General features: G+C 40.2%; 1 protein-coding gene across 2 annotated transcripts in view; it reads right to left on the bottom strand.

The window, feature by feature from the left end:
* The window catches only part of LOC109933423 (homeobox protein TGIF2-like), a 19216-nt gene extending 5447 nt beyond the window's left edge, over window positions 1-13769 (bottom strand). The window contains exons 1-2 of one of the 2 annotated variants that reach the window (XM_048608420.1): window positions 13369-13769; window positions 11913-12154 (exon numbers count right to left, since the gene is read on the bottom strand). In XM_048608420.1, coding sequence (XP_048464377.1) covers window positions 11913-12154; window positions 13369-13387 — 261 coding nt within the window. In that variant the 5' untranslated portion in view covers window positions 13388-13769. Of the gene's footprint in view, window positions 1-11912; window positions 12155-12592; window positions 12736-13368 lie in introns of those variants that run through there. The other variant, XM_020532653.2, reaches the window with a different exon arrangement.
* Window positions 13770-14273: the final 504 nt, after the last annotated feature.

Genomic DNA, 14273 nt, shown 5'->3' with positions numbered 1-14273 from the left:
CCAGGCAGCACAGGAGCAGGAAAGGTGACCTGCTCCTCTGATGCTGCCTGGCCTGCTGTGTTCCTCCAGCTCCACACTGTGTTATCTCTTCCATCCATTGACTCCATCTCTACTTCCCGCTGCCTCAGGAAAGCAACCAAGATCATCAAAGATCACACACATCCTGGTTATAATCTCTTTCACCCTCTGCTATCGGGCAGAAGAAATAAAAGTTTGAGTACATTATGAACAGATTCAAGAACAGCTCCTTCCCCACTGTTATCAGACTTTTAAATGGAAGTCTAAAAATGTTCATGCTGATCTCTTTCTCTGCACCTTCTCGGTGACTGTAATGCTGTATTCTTCACTCTGTTCTGCTACTTGACGCACTTTGTATGGTACAATCTGTCCACAGAGCACAGAAAACAACACTTTTCACTATATCTTGGTACAAGTGACAACAATAAATCAAATCAAATCCTCTTGCGGTAATAGTTAACATTCCATTAGCCTTTCTAACAGTTTGCTGTCTGCATCCTGACCATCAACCCATTTTCTATCCACATGCTAATATCTTATCCCCAACTCAAGCCCTTATCTTATCGATTAACATTTTGTATACGTCCTTACAAAAAGAGTTAAAAGGAATAGAGGCAGTTGGTATTTTCTTCAAATGAGAATCGTCTAGCAACTCCTGCAACTGACCAGCTATAGATCTTTGTCTTTCCTCTGGAGATTGGCCTACAAGGTCAAGCTGGGCATTCTAATACTAGATAAGTTTAAGAGAGATTGAACTTAAACAGTTAACTCTATTTCTCTTTCCATAGATATTGCCAGAACTGCCAAGTATTTCCAGCACGTTTCATTTTTATTTCTTATTTCCAGTATCTGCAGCATCTTGCTTTAACTTCCAAAAACCATGTCTAGGCTACAACCACTTCGATAACTTTATTACAGATATCAGCTACTCCTAGGTCAGGTTTACATGTTTAAAGCACAGAGTAAATCTCTTACTCTTCCTTCCCAACAATATACCATCCTACATGAACAAGTTCCATTTAATGCAGTCAAACACCTCATGGTGCTTCAGAGAACCATACAGAAAATACTTGACACTGGGCCCATGTGGGGCTGTTAGGACAGCTATGTAAAAGTTTAATTAACAATGTAGGTTTTAAAAGGGGGAGAAAGATAAAGTGGTTATTGGAAGGATTTCCACAGTTCCAGGCCTAGATGGCTGAAGGCACAATTGACAATTGTGGACTTGGGAAGGATGGATCTGTGCAGCATTTTGCTTTTCCTTAGCCTGTGATTCTGTCAGCTTTGGGCGAGATTTTGTATTCAGATACCAAATTGGGGATAGTTTAATTCTTGACTTATGACTTTTGTGAAACACATTGAGGTTTCCAAAACTCATTTCACACACAATCATTACCATTAACAGGTCGAGGAGACTTTCATTCCCTTATTCTGTGTTGGATTTGAAACCAGAGGTCTACCATTTAACCCATTACACAAACCACTCTGTCATTAATATTATAGGGTGGAAAAGTGGGATTTTGTTTCTAAGTTAGTCTACACACTCCAGATTTTGTGTATGTTATGATGGACAGGTATTAGTATATACATTCTTTCTATGTCCCGTCGCCAAACCCTTTGATTTCACAATGGAAGGAAATGTGAGAAGGTAAAGCCTGCTGACTGGACAAAAATAAGAGGGCGATCAGCAGGTGTGCATTTTCTTTGAAACCTTCATGAGTTTGGCAGCTGGATACTAGCAGCCTTTATATTTACAAATAAAAACAGAATATGTTGGAAAGACACAGAAGTCAAGCAGCACCTACAAAGAAAGAAAACTATATTCTGATATATATTCAAGAGAATTAGATAAATACTTCTAAGGGGCAAAACAAAACTGGAATAAGGGGGAGAAAAGCAGAGATGTAGAACCAGATGGATAGCTCAATCACAGAGCTGCCACAAGCACAATAATTCAAATGGTTTTTTTCTGCGCTGTGTCATTCTACAATTCAATAATATTTTAGGTGGTGTTCACCAGAAATGTTCTTGTTCTGATTACATGGCTACGCATCAAAAATATTACTTCTCCTTTGTGTAATGTTGCTACACAATTCACCAAGTATTTCTAGAATTTGCTGATTCTATACTCATACAAATGATTATAGCACAAAGCAGTGACTGTTTGGCCCATCAAGCCTGCATCAGCTCTCTGCAAAACCAATCTAGCCAGTCTCATTCCCCTGCGGCTAATTTCTGTTCAAGTGCTTATCCAATTTCCTTCTGAAAGCCACAATTCAATTGCCTTTTCCACCCTTTCAAACAGTCACCTTTGATTCTTTGGGCAAACACTGTTTCAGTGTCCTCTGGTTCTCTTCTGCCAATGGAAACAGTTGCCCCATCTAGTCCTGATTTTGAACTTCTATCAAATCTCCTCTCAACCTTCTCTGAGGAGAACTACTGAGCTTTTCCAATCCAGCCATGCAATTAAAATCCCTCATCCCTGAAACCAGAACAGGTAATGCCTGGGTTGAGAACGGATTCCGTTCTGGAATCTGTTTGAAAGTCAATTTGTTCCCAAGTCAGAATATATTGTAAAGCAGCTGTTCGTAAGTCCAGAAAATGTTTATGTCGGGTCTTTAAAATTACACCTGATAAGGGATTGCATTGGTAAGCATGTGCATTTATAAATTGGGGACCCCTGTAAATCTATTTATTCGCACTCCCTCTAGTGTCTTCGCCTGATTGGCACCCCATCCTCTACGTGCAACATTCATTTTCTTCACCACCAATGCATAGTAACAGCAGTGAGTTCCATCTGCAGTAACTCACCAAGGCTCCTCTGCCAGCACCATACAAATCCACAACCTCTACCAGCTAGAAGTACAGGGGCAGATAATGCAAAGGAACACCACTACTTACAAGTTCCCCTCCATCCTGACCTGGAACAATATCACTGTTATTCTGGTGTCACTGGGTCAAAATGCTGGAACTGCCTTCAGATTACAACACTGTGGATATCCCCACATTCCAAGAACTTCAGCGGTTGAAGAAGACAGCTCACCATCAGATTCTCCAGGACAAATAAGGATAGGTATTAAATGCTGGCCTAGTCAGTGATCCCATGAACACTGGGCACATTACATTGCTTCAGATTTTTTCGAAGGTTGCAAAACTGAACTTACAAACATTATATTTTTAAAGATACAATCTCAGATTCCCAACACTTAACTCTTTTATTCTCTCAGACAACTTGATCCAATTTTAAACAAATTCATTGTCTTTTATTTTTAAAATTATGTTATTTTTATATTTAAAATTCTATGACTACTGGCTAGGGCCAGATTCAGTGACATTGATAATAGCACTTCGCTCAATATAAAAACAGCTTTAAAAAAATTGCAATTTGTCAGACATCTCTTGACTATTTGCAAATAGATGCAAATCATCTTGCCCAAAAGCAGTTGATTACTATTATTAATTAAAAATTATCTACTTTAAAGCAGGATTTTATTGTTACCTAAAACAAAACAGTTCTAGTGAAACTTTCAACAGTCTTTTCTGCAGTCAAGATGTTTAACCTAGTCACACAAACCAAAAAAATTCCCAAACACAAAAGTAGACTTGTGTTCCCATAGCAAATATTACCCAACCTATTAAGCGTGCCCAGCAGTTGCTGTTATTTTTCGTCCAACATTCAACTGCTGCTGCTTTTAAGAAAATGAAAATGTGAAGAAAAAAGTCAAAAATAGTGGAAACATACATCAGGTCAGTTTCTAAGGAGAGAAGCAAGATCCCGAACCCTACAAGATGTCTGTGCTCCTTTAATTCTGCACTCTTGTGCACTCCCAATTTTAATTGCTCTACATAAGCCCCAAGGAATTCCCTTACTTCTGCTCTCCAGCTCTCTACCATGTTTTCTTCCTTTAAGACCCCTATTAAAACCTACCCCTTTGATCAAGTCTTTCAGTCATCTGACCTACTATTGCCATATGGTGATCAGTGTCGTACTTTGTTTTATGATCCTCATTTCAAGTGCCTTGGACATTACATTGTGTTACAGATGTTTAATAAATTTGTTGTTCTTTCCATTGTAGATCATTGTCATTTTTTTTCTGCTTCTGTCCTTTAGTAGTGCTTTAGATATTGCTTGACAAACCTAGCTTCAAATGTATACGAAACAGGTAGAGTGGGATTTGGTTGCTTGTGGATAAAATACTGGCGCAGATGTTCTAACTTAAATGTTGAAGGACAGAATGAACCATTATATGATTCTATGATGTAGTTATTTTAAGTGATCTCAGCCAGAGAATTTAGAGATGGAAAAATGAAAAGGCCAGGATTCCTCTTCCCGATGATTATCTAGTGATAGGACTGGACTCAGTTGTGATTTACCCTACAACCTGCGAGTCACTACCTAGGATCACACATAAGCTTGAGTAGCAAAGCGCCTATTTTCAATTTATTTTTACACATCTAAATTGTTTGGTGTAAATGGGATTGTACAGTTCACAAAATTAGTCATTTTATGCTTGTGTGGGGATCTCTTGCAATTACTCAAAGCTTCTCAGTAGACCTCTTTACATTATGAAAAACAGAAGCAGGGGTCCCAAAGGAAACAGAGCTATCATGCCAGAAAATATCTTTACTGCCAACAGTAAAGTGCAATTAAATCAATAATTAAGAAAATCTAATGGTCTTGTGATCATTCTCCCCTCCCCCCACAAATCACAGAGGGACAAAGCTTTGAGTGATTCCTTGGGTAAGGATAGGATGAAACTTCAAGATTTCTGTTGCAGTAAGATAATTCATCAGTGCTTTCAAAAAAGAATGTGCTGCAGGCTATCCTGGATTAAGACAAGTTTTTTTTTTGTTGATGCAGTTCCTTTTTCCTTTCAAAAAGAAAATGTTCCTTTTTGTTCTTTTTCGATGATACTTTATGTTAGGGCCATCTTTATGATTAACTACAAACAACATGAATCAATTTCAGATTCCAGCCACATAAATATAGGATGAGAGACTGAGTCAGCCTGCCTCAATTTAAGATTTTCAGGTGAGTCTAACTAGACACAGCCTGAATCCAACAAGATCTCTGAAATCCACAACTGAAATGCTGTTTTTGAAGAGCCCGTGTTATGTGCACTATGCTGCGTCTTTCAGATGCTGAAATGGCTGAGTGGACATCTGATACGACCCTTCTTTTGTTAAGCAAGGTAGTGACTCAATTCTCCATTTCAAATGCATTCAAAAACAGGAATGGATAGTCCATTGAGGGCAGGATTTGTGCGAGAATGAATTTTAGAAACGGTAGGGTAAACAGGATGTGGATTCACCTCTGACGTCTACTTCCCAGCAGTCTACATTTTGTCTGAAGTAATCTATCACAGGGACACAGATGCATGGCAGGCTGCAGTGTGTATGTATGTGAGAGTGCACATAGCAATACACGTCAAAAGAACAGGCCCATCTGGACAACAGAACAGCCACCCCACAGAGATCTTGAAATTGCAATTTTTAAAAATTTATAACTAAGCTTCTTTGAAAAGTGGCTCTGAGGATTTGCAGTTTCTCCTTCTCATTGACAAAGCAGGTATCTTAGGCTTCAGGCAACAGAGGATAGAATAAGATGAGACTATCGAAAGTCCACAAGCATCAAGCCCTTTGTTTTATTTCAGCATCTCCAGATATAGTGACTAATGCATTGTCTTAACTTATCTATACTGGCCTAAAAACTGTTGTTTCCATAGCTGTGAAGAATAATAATTAATTTATGGGATGACTGTCAGAGTCTACAGTTCTCTCGTACATTGATTAAATGGATTCGCCTTCACATAGAAACCAAGGATAATATTGACATGCAAACTCAATCATGGGACGGGGAGACAGCATTGGCAAGGACACAGCCCAACAACCCAAGTATGCACTTTCCAGATGCGGTTGCTACATGGCAATCACTAATAGATATTCACAAAATATTCACGTAGGGCTGTTAAACTTGCAAAGTTACAACACAGATTGTGACCAGTGGTCAAAACGAGATAATTGGATGGGCAATAGTATTTGCATCTAAGACAAGTGCAAATTCTGCACCTTATGATCGAGCCTGGCCTCTGAGTACTCGGTTTAGAGGGCTTTCAGTTGGAAATCTAATATATAAATCAAGATGCAAAAGCAGATTTTAGAGTTGTGTTTGCCTGTATACCTCATAACAGTGCTAGAAATGTCTGTCTTTCTTGCCCATCTCTAGTTTGGGCTTATTGAAGCCAAATGATTTTTTTGCACCACGGCACCGCAAAGATTAATGCTAGCTGTACACGGAGCTGAAACTCAGGCCCTAGCATATGAACAAGAAACAAGAGAAGGCCACTCAGCCCTTCAAGTCTGCTCGGCCATTCAATAAAATCATTACTGATCTGATTTTAACCCCAAGTCTACATTCCTACATATCTTCAATAATCTTTCTGGCATGTATATACTTTATCACTGACAGCCAGGAAGTGTTCTGAAATATTTATGCATGAACTGCAGTGAGCACATATACTCAGTTTGTTTCTGCACTGTTTTACAGATAAAGCTTCAGAACAGCACAGAGTAATCAAACACAAACCATTTTTTCCACTCCCTTAGACACTGACTTCGAAAGTCCATGGAAAGGATGAATTCTATTGAAGCTACTTATAACATGACAGAAAAATCAAAACATACAACCAAATACTTCTAGCACTGTTATGAGGTATACAGGCAAACACAACTCTAAAATCTGCTTTTGCATCTTGATTTATATATTAGATTTCCAACTGAAAGCCCTCTAAACCGAGTACTCAGAGGCCAGGCTCGATCATAAGGTGCAGAATTTGCACTTGTCTTAGATGCAAATACTATTGCCCATCCAATTATCTCGTTTTGACCACTGGTCACAATCTGTGTTGTAACTTTGCAAGTTTAACAGCCCTACGTGAATATTTTGCAGCAGCATTAGCATTTAGAAAACTAACAAACAATAGGGAAGAAACAAAATTTGTATTGATTTGCCTCTTAAGCTGTAAATTACTACTACTGCTGGTACAAAGAGATCATGTGACTCAGTAACATGGCAACAATGAACAAGGCACTTAGATTTTTTTTTAAAGAAAGAAAAAGGTGCAATTTATGCTCTGTAATGATCCAAAATGGCAGGTGTGATTCTGGCTTAACAAAATGGCATCCTAGTAGGTATATTAACTAGCCCTCATCATCCTTATTGACCTGTGTACAGCCTTTGTTATGGTCAATCATGTTAGCCTGTTCCAACACCTCTCCTTCACTGTTCAGTTAAGTAGGTCTGCCTTTGGCTGTTCCACTGTTATTTAACCAGTAATAGCCAGATAAGCATTGCTGCTGTTCCCACTAAAGACTCCCAGGGAAGGGGGGACTCTGTGATTCCTCTCCTACATCTCATCTGCATTCTACACTTGGTGATAGTGTTAGATTTCACATGCTGACTGCGCCTAGCTCTCCCTCACTATCACCTCTCGAGCACTACACCCTACTTTGTCATGTTACCTGTCTGACTACCATGAGACAAGCAGAAATTCCCACCAACTACATACTGTGTATTTATATTGATTGAAATAGACAAATTCAACTCCTCCCTCTCCCTCACAAAAATAAATAAATTCAACTCCTCCCTCTATTCCTCACTCTGCCCACTGTTTGAGGCCGAACAAGCCTGCTCTCAACCTTAGTGTTACTTCTGGTCCAAGATAAGCTTTCCCTCCGTTCAGTCACTGAGGCATCCGCAACATAAGCCACCCGCCACCCCAGCTCATCTGCCGCTGGAGCCCTCACTATGCCTTTATTAACTTGACACGATTATTTCAATACTCTGCTGGGCACCTTCTCACCTCCATAAACTTGAGCACTCACAAACTTCTGCTGCCTGCACTTAACCCACACCATGTCGTGTTTTACTTGTCATCCTTGAGCTCAATGACTTATGCAAATTCCCAGAACAACAATACTTCGATTTTGAAATTCTTGTCATTGACATCAAATCCCTCCGTCACCTCAACCCTACCTTTGTAACTTTCTCCAAACCCACAACTCTCAAACTTCTGCACTCCTCCAGTTCTAACCTTTTGCACATTCCCAACTCCAACACTGGCAGTTGAGCCTTCAGCTGCCTTGTCCTAAACTCTGGAATTCCGTCCCTTAACACTCCACTTTCCTGCTTATTTTTATAATCCTTCTTAAAATCGACCTCTGTACTAATATTTCATTACATGTCAAAATCTGATTGACAGCACGAACCATGCTTTGCTATGTTCAAGGCACTATACAGTGACCTCATCTTATTGTCTAATCTGAAAGATGCCACTTCTAAAAGTGCTCCCATAATACTGCACAGAAGTATCAGCCCAAATTATGCGCTGAACACTCTAGAAGGGGCTTGAGCCCACACTTGTTGATTTGCAGGTGTCACTACTGCCATTTATATTAGGTGCTACCAAAAATGCATATCAGTGCTGCGCACTAAACAATGTTGCAACATTTAATTTAGGTAACATAATTACTACTTTTGAAACAGCTAACTAGCTAACCTAAGATGTGGCTCAAGGTAACACAAAAGTAAAAACTGCCCAGATATAGTCCTATTTCAATTTACCTGTCCACTTTAGGCCTTTGCTCAGGTACTGCTTGTGTTGAGGTGGGCTAAGAGGACACCATCCTGGGGCTAATTGGTAAGGCAAGTTTCAGTGGTTTTAGCAAATATTTGTAGCTTTCCAGCTCCTGCTGGTCAGCAAAGGATAGGGTATCAAAATCAAAGGAACAGCTGGTACACTTCCTCCTTTCTTTCCCCTAGTATACTTAAAACACTTGCAACTGCTGTCTGCATTGTGACTGGCACAAAACAGACCCTCAATTTTGATTTTTAAAAAATAAATTTTTATCCACACAAGTCACTTCAGAAAGTTATTAGTTTGCATGCTTCGAGGCCATCATGATTTCATGCAAGATTATTCAGAACATAGATGTCATTTATTCAACAGCAAACTCCTCTCACAACAGCATCAATTGTGTAACTGGCATCATCATGAACAGCAAACTGATACACTTGTTTAAAGGTCAATCTTTTGTTGCTTTGCAACTCTATAAAATGCAGCAATCTACTGTTTTTAAATCAAACATCTATCAGGCATTTAGTACCCATGCACTCGTTTTTGTTTACACATCTTTTGAGGTTTATCCAAATGGAAAGTTGGGCTTGGTGGAAATGAATCCTTTTGTGATTAGGACATGTGGTGAATGTAACCTGCATTTGAAGGCTCAGTTCTTCATAATTACAAGGGAATACTAGATATCCTAACTCAACATCTGCTGTTCACAACTCATTTACTTCAAGTCAACTTTTGGTTACAGCTTGGAAAAATACTTCATTCACATTCAGTATGGCTCTTGGAATCTGCACATCTTGGGGCACATACAGGAATTAGATATAGCTGGTTTCTGCTGCTACCCTTCCACAGGGACACACTTTTTAACGAGTTCTAAATGATGCTTCGTATCCTTCAAAATAAAGAAAAGGACTCAATCTCACTGACGAATTCACCTTCCAATCCCGAACAAAATATATTTAATTAAAAACTGATGCGGATGCTGTAAATCAAAGTCAAAAATAGAAATTGCTGGAAAAGCTCAGTAGGTCTGGCAGTATCTGCGGTGAGAAATCAGAGTTAACGTTTCGGGTTGAGTGACCCTTCCTCAGAACTTCCTCATCCCAAAACGTTAACTCTGATTTTTCTCCACAGATGCTGCCAGACCTACTGAGCTTTTCCAGCAATTTCTATTTTTGTCTAAAATGTATTTAAATATTGTGGTAATGCTTATCAAGGGCTTCGCTTAGTGAAATGATATCTAACAGGTAGGCAACTAAATATCCAAAAACTTAAAAGTATTGTTTCAGATGCACTTTTACATTTAAAAACTCAATTAGTTTCCCAAGCAGTTAAAGCTTGCAATAAGCAACACCAAAAGGAGTTTCTCTTCCTAACTCCTTTGAGACAGATGAGACCACAGGCAACAAACACTGACAGGAAATGGCTTTCGTAACAAAGTTCCAGACCAACATGGGCATTTAATGTTCGCACTGTTGCACAGTGACTGTTAGAGACATCATGAGTGTACAAGGCATTTGTTTTTATCCTATGCTTTTCAGTAAATTGGTTATAAACATGCCTCCATACTACTTTAAAGATCTATTTTACTGCTTTGTTCTGTAATAAAATGTCCATTAAGTCTCAGTCACAGCTCTCTGTAAAGTTAATAGGACCACATGAAAGAAAAAAGCTTAGATTGATTACAAGAAATCACAAAGACTAAGGCTATGCAACAGAGGTCCATGTAGGAACTGGCTGGTTTCACTTTTACTAACAGCTTCAATAATCAGCTGTGTGTCCCCAAAATACCCTAACACTGTCGCACTCTCTGGTTGGAACTAAGCCAGAACTATATTACAATACCTCTCTTTAAAAAGAAAACTGGTGTTAGGAAACACTCAACATGAATAAACAACAATCCAAGCCAATCCATGCTTAAAAGCTACCACAGCAACAATAAAAATAAACTACATTTATAGTGCAGTTTTAATAAAAGAAAACATCTTAATGTTCAGACGGATGAGGGAAAAAAAATTATCACAAGCAAATGAGAAATCACTAAAATGTAGGAGAAAGTGTAGGGTCAGAAAAGAGACTGTTAGCAATATCTACAAGTCAGGTTCAGAGTAGGTAATGGAGAGGAGGGGGCAGTGGGTTCCAGAACATGAACTTTAGTGGCTAAAGGTGTGTGTCAAGAAAGGAGGTTATACACAGATCCTGCAAAAGATTAAAATTATAAGTGCAATACTCCCTCATTACATGTGAATCCAAAACAAATTTGAGAATACTGCACTATTTATAGCATTGCCCACTCTGTGAGACTAACACATGAAGAACATCAAAAAAAAGCTCAATTCCCCTTAAGGAGTTTTCTTAAGCAAGATCCAAATTGTGGTTATTCACAATACATCACCTGAAGTATTTCAATAACCCCTTCTGCATATATGTCCTTCAAAGCGCAGGACCATATAACATGGATATCTAACCTGCTGCCCTTGAGCTTCACAGTCTGGTTCTTGAAGGCCAAGTAATCCAACCCTCTATGCATTTCGATTTCCTATTTGCTCTGCTTGAATGTCATGGCCATGAAAGACTGTAAAGGCATGATTTGACCAAGAGTCTAACTTCTTGGTGTATCACTCCTCAGGACATAACACCAAACCTATATCAGCTATATACAAATTAGGTGAAACCAGATTCAAACCTGTTTTGTGATATCACTGGAGTTTTGCCATATATTAAACATGCCTGCAAAATCCTAAAAGAGTTCTTCATGTACATTACCTCTATTCCTCATTATTTTTAAGATTTCCACCTCCTTATAAATTAGTGTCTCTCTTGTGATACACCATCCTTGACAGCCTGTTTCTAGGTCCTCTATCTTTAAGGATATTTTGCAATCAACCTGTTCAGAGATGTTATCACACACCTCTGGAGCAGATGGGATTTGAACCCAGGCCTCTTGGTCCAGAGGTAGGGGCACTACCATTGTGCCGCAAGCATCCTTAATACAGCTTTAAAAGCTGAATGCTGGGAAGATGCACAAGATCAATCGTTTGATTACACTCCTCCATGACACAGGCCGAGGTCAGGAATTCAGCCAAACATTCAAAACAACTGGCTGACCACTGCTCAACCGAATTTGAGTTAAACGAGAGAGAGAACAAAAAAGGGGGATTTGCAAGACGAGCTACAAAAAAGGTACAAGGCTACAATTGGGACGGAATACCCTTGAAACAACCCTAAAGCATAAACAACACTGGGAGCACATTCCCTTACCTGCAATACTGTTAGATTCGCCTGTCCAGACAAGCTGAGCTTCTCTTGCTCTGATGGATAGGCGTTCAGTCGGTGTTCGTACAGCCAGTCCCGCAGGATCTTCACCGACTCTTTAGAAAATATCACATGCCGCTTCCTTTTCTTGGAATGAGCCATGTCGGAAAGCAAGCTGCCGTCGTCTTCTCCCGTCTCGCTGTCTGACATGGCTATGTCCCCTGGTCTCCTCTGGCTACTGGTGAAGACTGCAGACATACACACACACACACACACACGCAGAGAGAGAGAGAGAAGCAACGCCAACAGTGCAGTGTTAGTAACTAGGCACATCATAAACTGTAACACAAAGCCATTCGGGCAGATTACTACCTAAACCCCCCCCACCAAACCAACATACTTAAAAGGGGGGATGGGAAAAACAAGTTCAGAAGTTTCTGGCAAAGCAGTGAAGAGGAACGAAGTCCCTCACGCTCCCACCACTAAAGCACAAGTTTCTCTTTCTTTGAAACTAAAAAGAAACACACACTCCTTTATTTTGCCAGAAGGGAAATCTTCAATTAACTCCAAGAGAGAGCAAACATCTTCGCCACCATCCTGTTGAAAGATTGTTTCAAGAACAACACTTTTCCCCCCTCTCCTAAAACAAAATCCACGTAATAATAAATGAAAAGCAGAGAACAAACTTATGAACAAACTTTGCCGCCATTGACAAGTGGCTGAACACTGTCCCTTTTGTTGCTGTGGAAGAGGAACTTGCAAAGAAGGGTATTCCCAGTTCAAACTAAGCCCATCTGTCAGATGAACATTCCCAAGAGGTAGTTCGCTAACTTAAAATAAACTTTTTTTTTGTGATGGTGGGGGTGGGAAGGAGGTGGGGGGGGGGGTGGGGAGAAGAAAGCCACACACAAAAACTTTCTCCATTTCACCTCGTGTCAAGAAATCCCAGTTTCTGCTGAACTCCATTCCTCCAACACCATCCACCCCCCCCCCCCGAACAACTGTTTTGTTGGTTAAAAAACTAAATAATAAAAACCCATACATCTGCACAGAGAGGTTTTGGGAGCTGGATGCGACAGGAATAAAAAGAAAGGAGCTGGCTGTGAGCTCCGTTAAGAAAGATGCCATGCTTTAGCCCCCTTTTTTTGTTCGAACGAGCGAGGCATCTAGAGAACCATTCCGCATTCAATCACTCACTCATTCACACAGATGGGGTCTTTTCCCCTTCCACAGACACACACAATAGAGATTCAAACGGGATTCCACCGTCCCCCCGACCAGATTCACAGTCGGTCCAAAGGAGAGAGAAAAAAAAATCCCAAATAAACTAGCAAAATAAAACACAACACACACACACACACACACAGATCTAGCAGCAACCTCCAGCTTCTCCCATTGTTCAGGACGCCAAGCGCTTTGACAATGTGCCAAACACACTGCACCAAGGTCACACTTCACTTACCTTTCCTCGCAGCTTTCATCCTGTTCCACTTTTTTTTAGAGTTTCTGTCGAACGGCAGAGTTTGGGTTTTGTAGCTTCATATAAAAGTGTAAAGGGGGGGTGGGGGGAGTTAGGAAGGAGAAGGGAGGTGGAAAGTGCTGAGCACGTTGCGTGTGTGTGTGTGTGTGTACTGCTGCTGCTCCACTCGTCTTTCTCCTGCGAGGACAGCGTGGCGCAGTTAAACAAAGCTTTCGCTCGCTCGCTTTGCCTGCCTGCTCCTCTCCCTCCCTCCCTCTCTCTCTTTCTCTGTCTGTCTGTCTGTCTACCTGCTGCTGATCCTGATTGCAAATGCTACTGCTGACTCCACTCCTGACAAACCCTGACAGCTCACCCCGGAAACGACCTGACACTGACGTCACCTGAAATCACAACTTGCCTCTGGAGCTGCAGCCCAGCAGCAATGTGACACATACTTACACAAGGCTCCACTCCTGTCAAACTTCCACGCAATCCCCCAGCACAGCAGCAGCGGCAGATATTTCCAACCATTATGTTTCACGACTGTTGCACGCCAAAGCTTCTTGCACCGATGATCAAAAGCCTTTTTTTTTGCTCTCTTTCTCCCTCTCTTTAGGGAGATCTAGGTTAACAATTGTGTCTTCTTGTGTAGACCAAAAATAGCAAGACATCAAAAGCATTGTTGTTTTATCTAAGCGTAAACATTGAATGAAATGTATCCGTTTGAAAGGAGGAAAAATCTTTTTCCTGTTTGCCAAATACGCATATGGTGTAAACTGTATCTCCAAACTACAATGTAGAACAGACTTGGTGCTGAATGATTAATATTGTTTGCGTGATATTTCCAAAATCGGCTGCATTTTAATGCATTAAAATTGTCATTTAAAGATACTGAATTTTGTTAAATG

The sequence above is a fragment of the Rhincodon typus genome, chromosome 19, assembly GCF_021869965.1.
Source record: "Rhincodon typus isolate 14 chromosome 19, sRhiTyp1.1, whole genome shotgun sequence".
In the NCBI taxonomy this organism is placed as follows: Eukaryota; Metazoa; Chordata; class Chondrichthyes; order Orectolobiformes; family Rhincodontidae; genus Rhincodon; species Rhincodon typus.
This window is presented reverse-complemented; position numbering and strand designations above follow the sequence as displayed.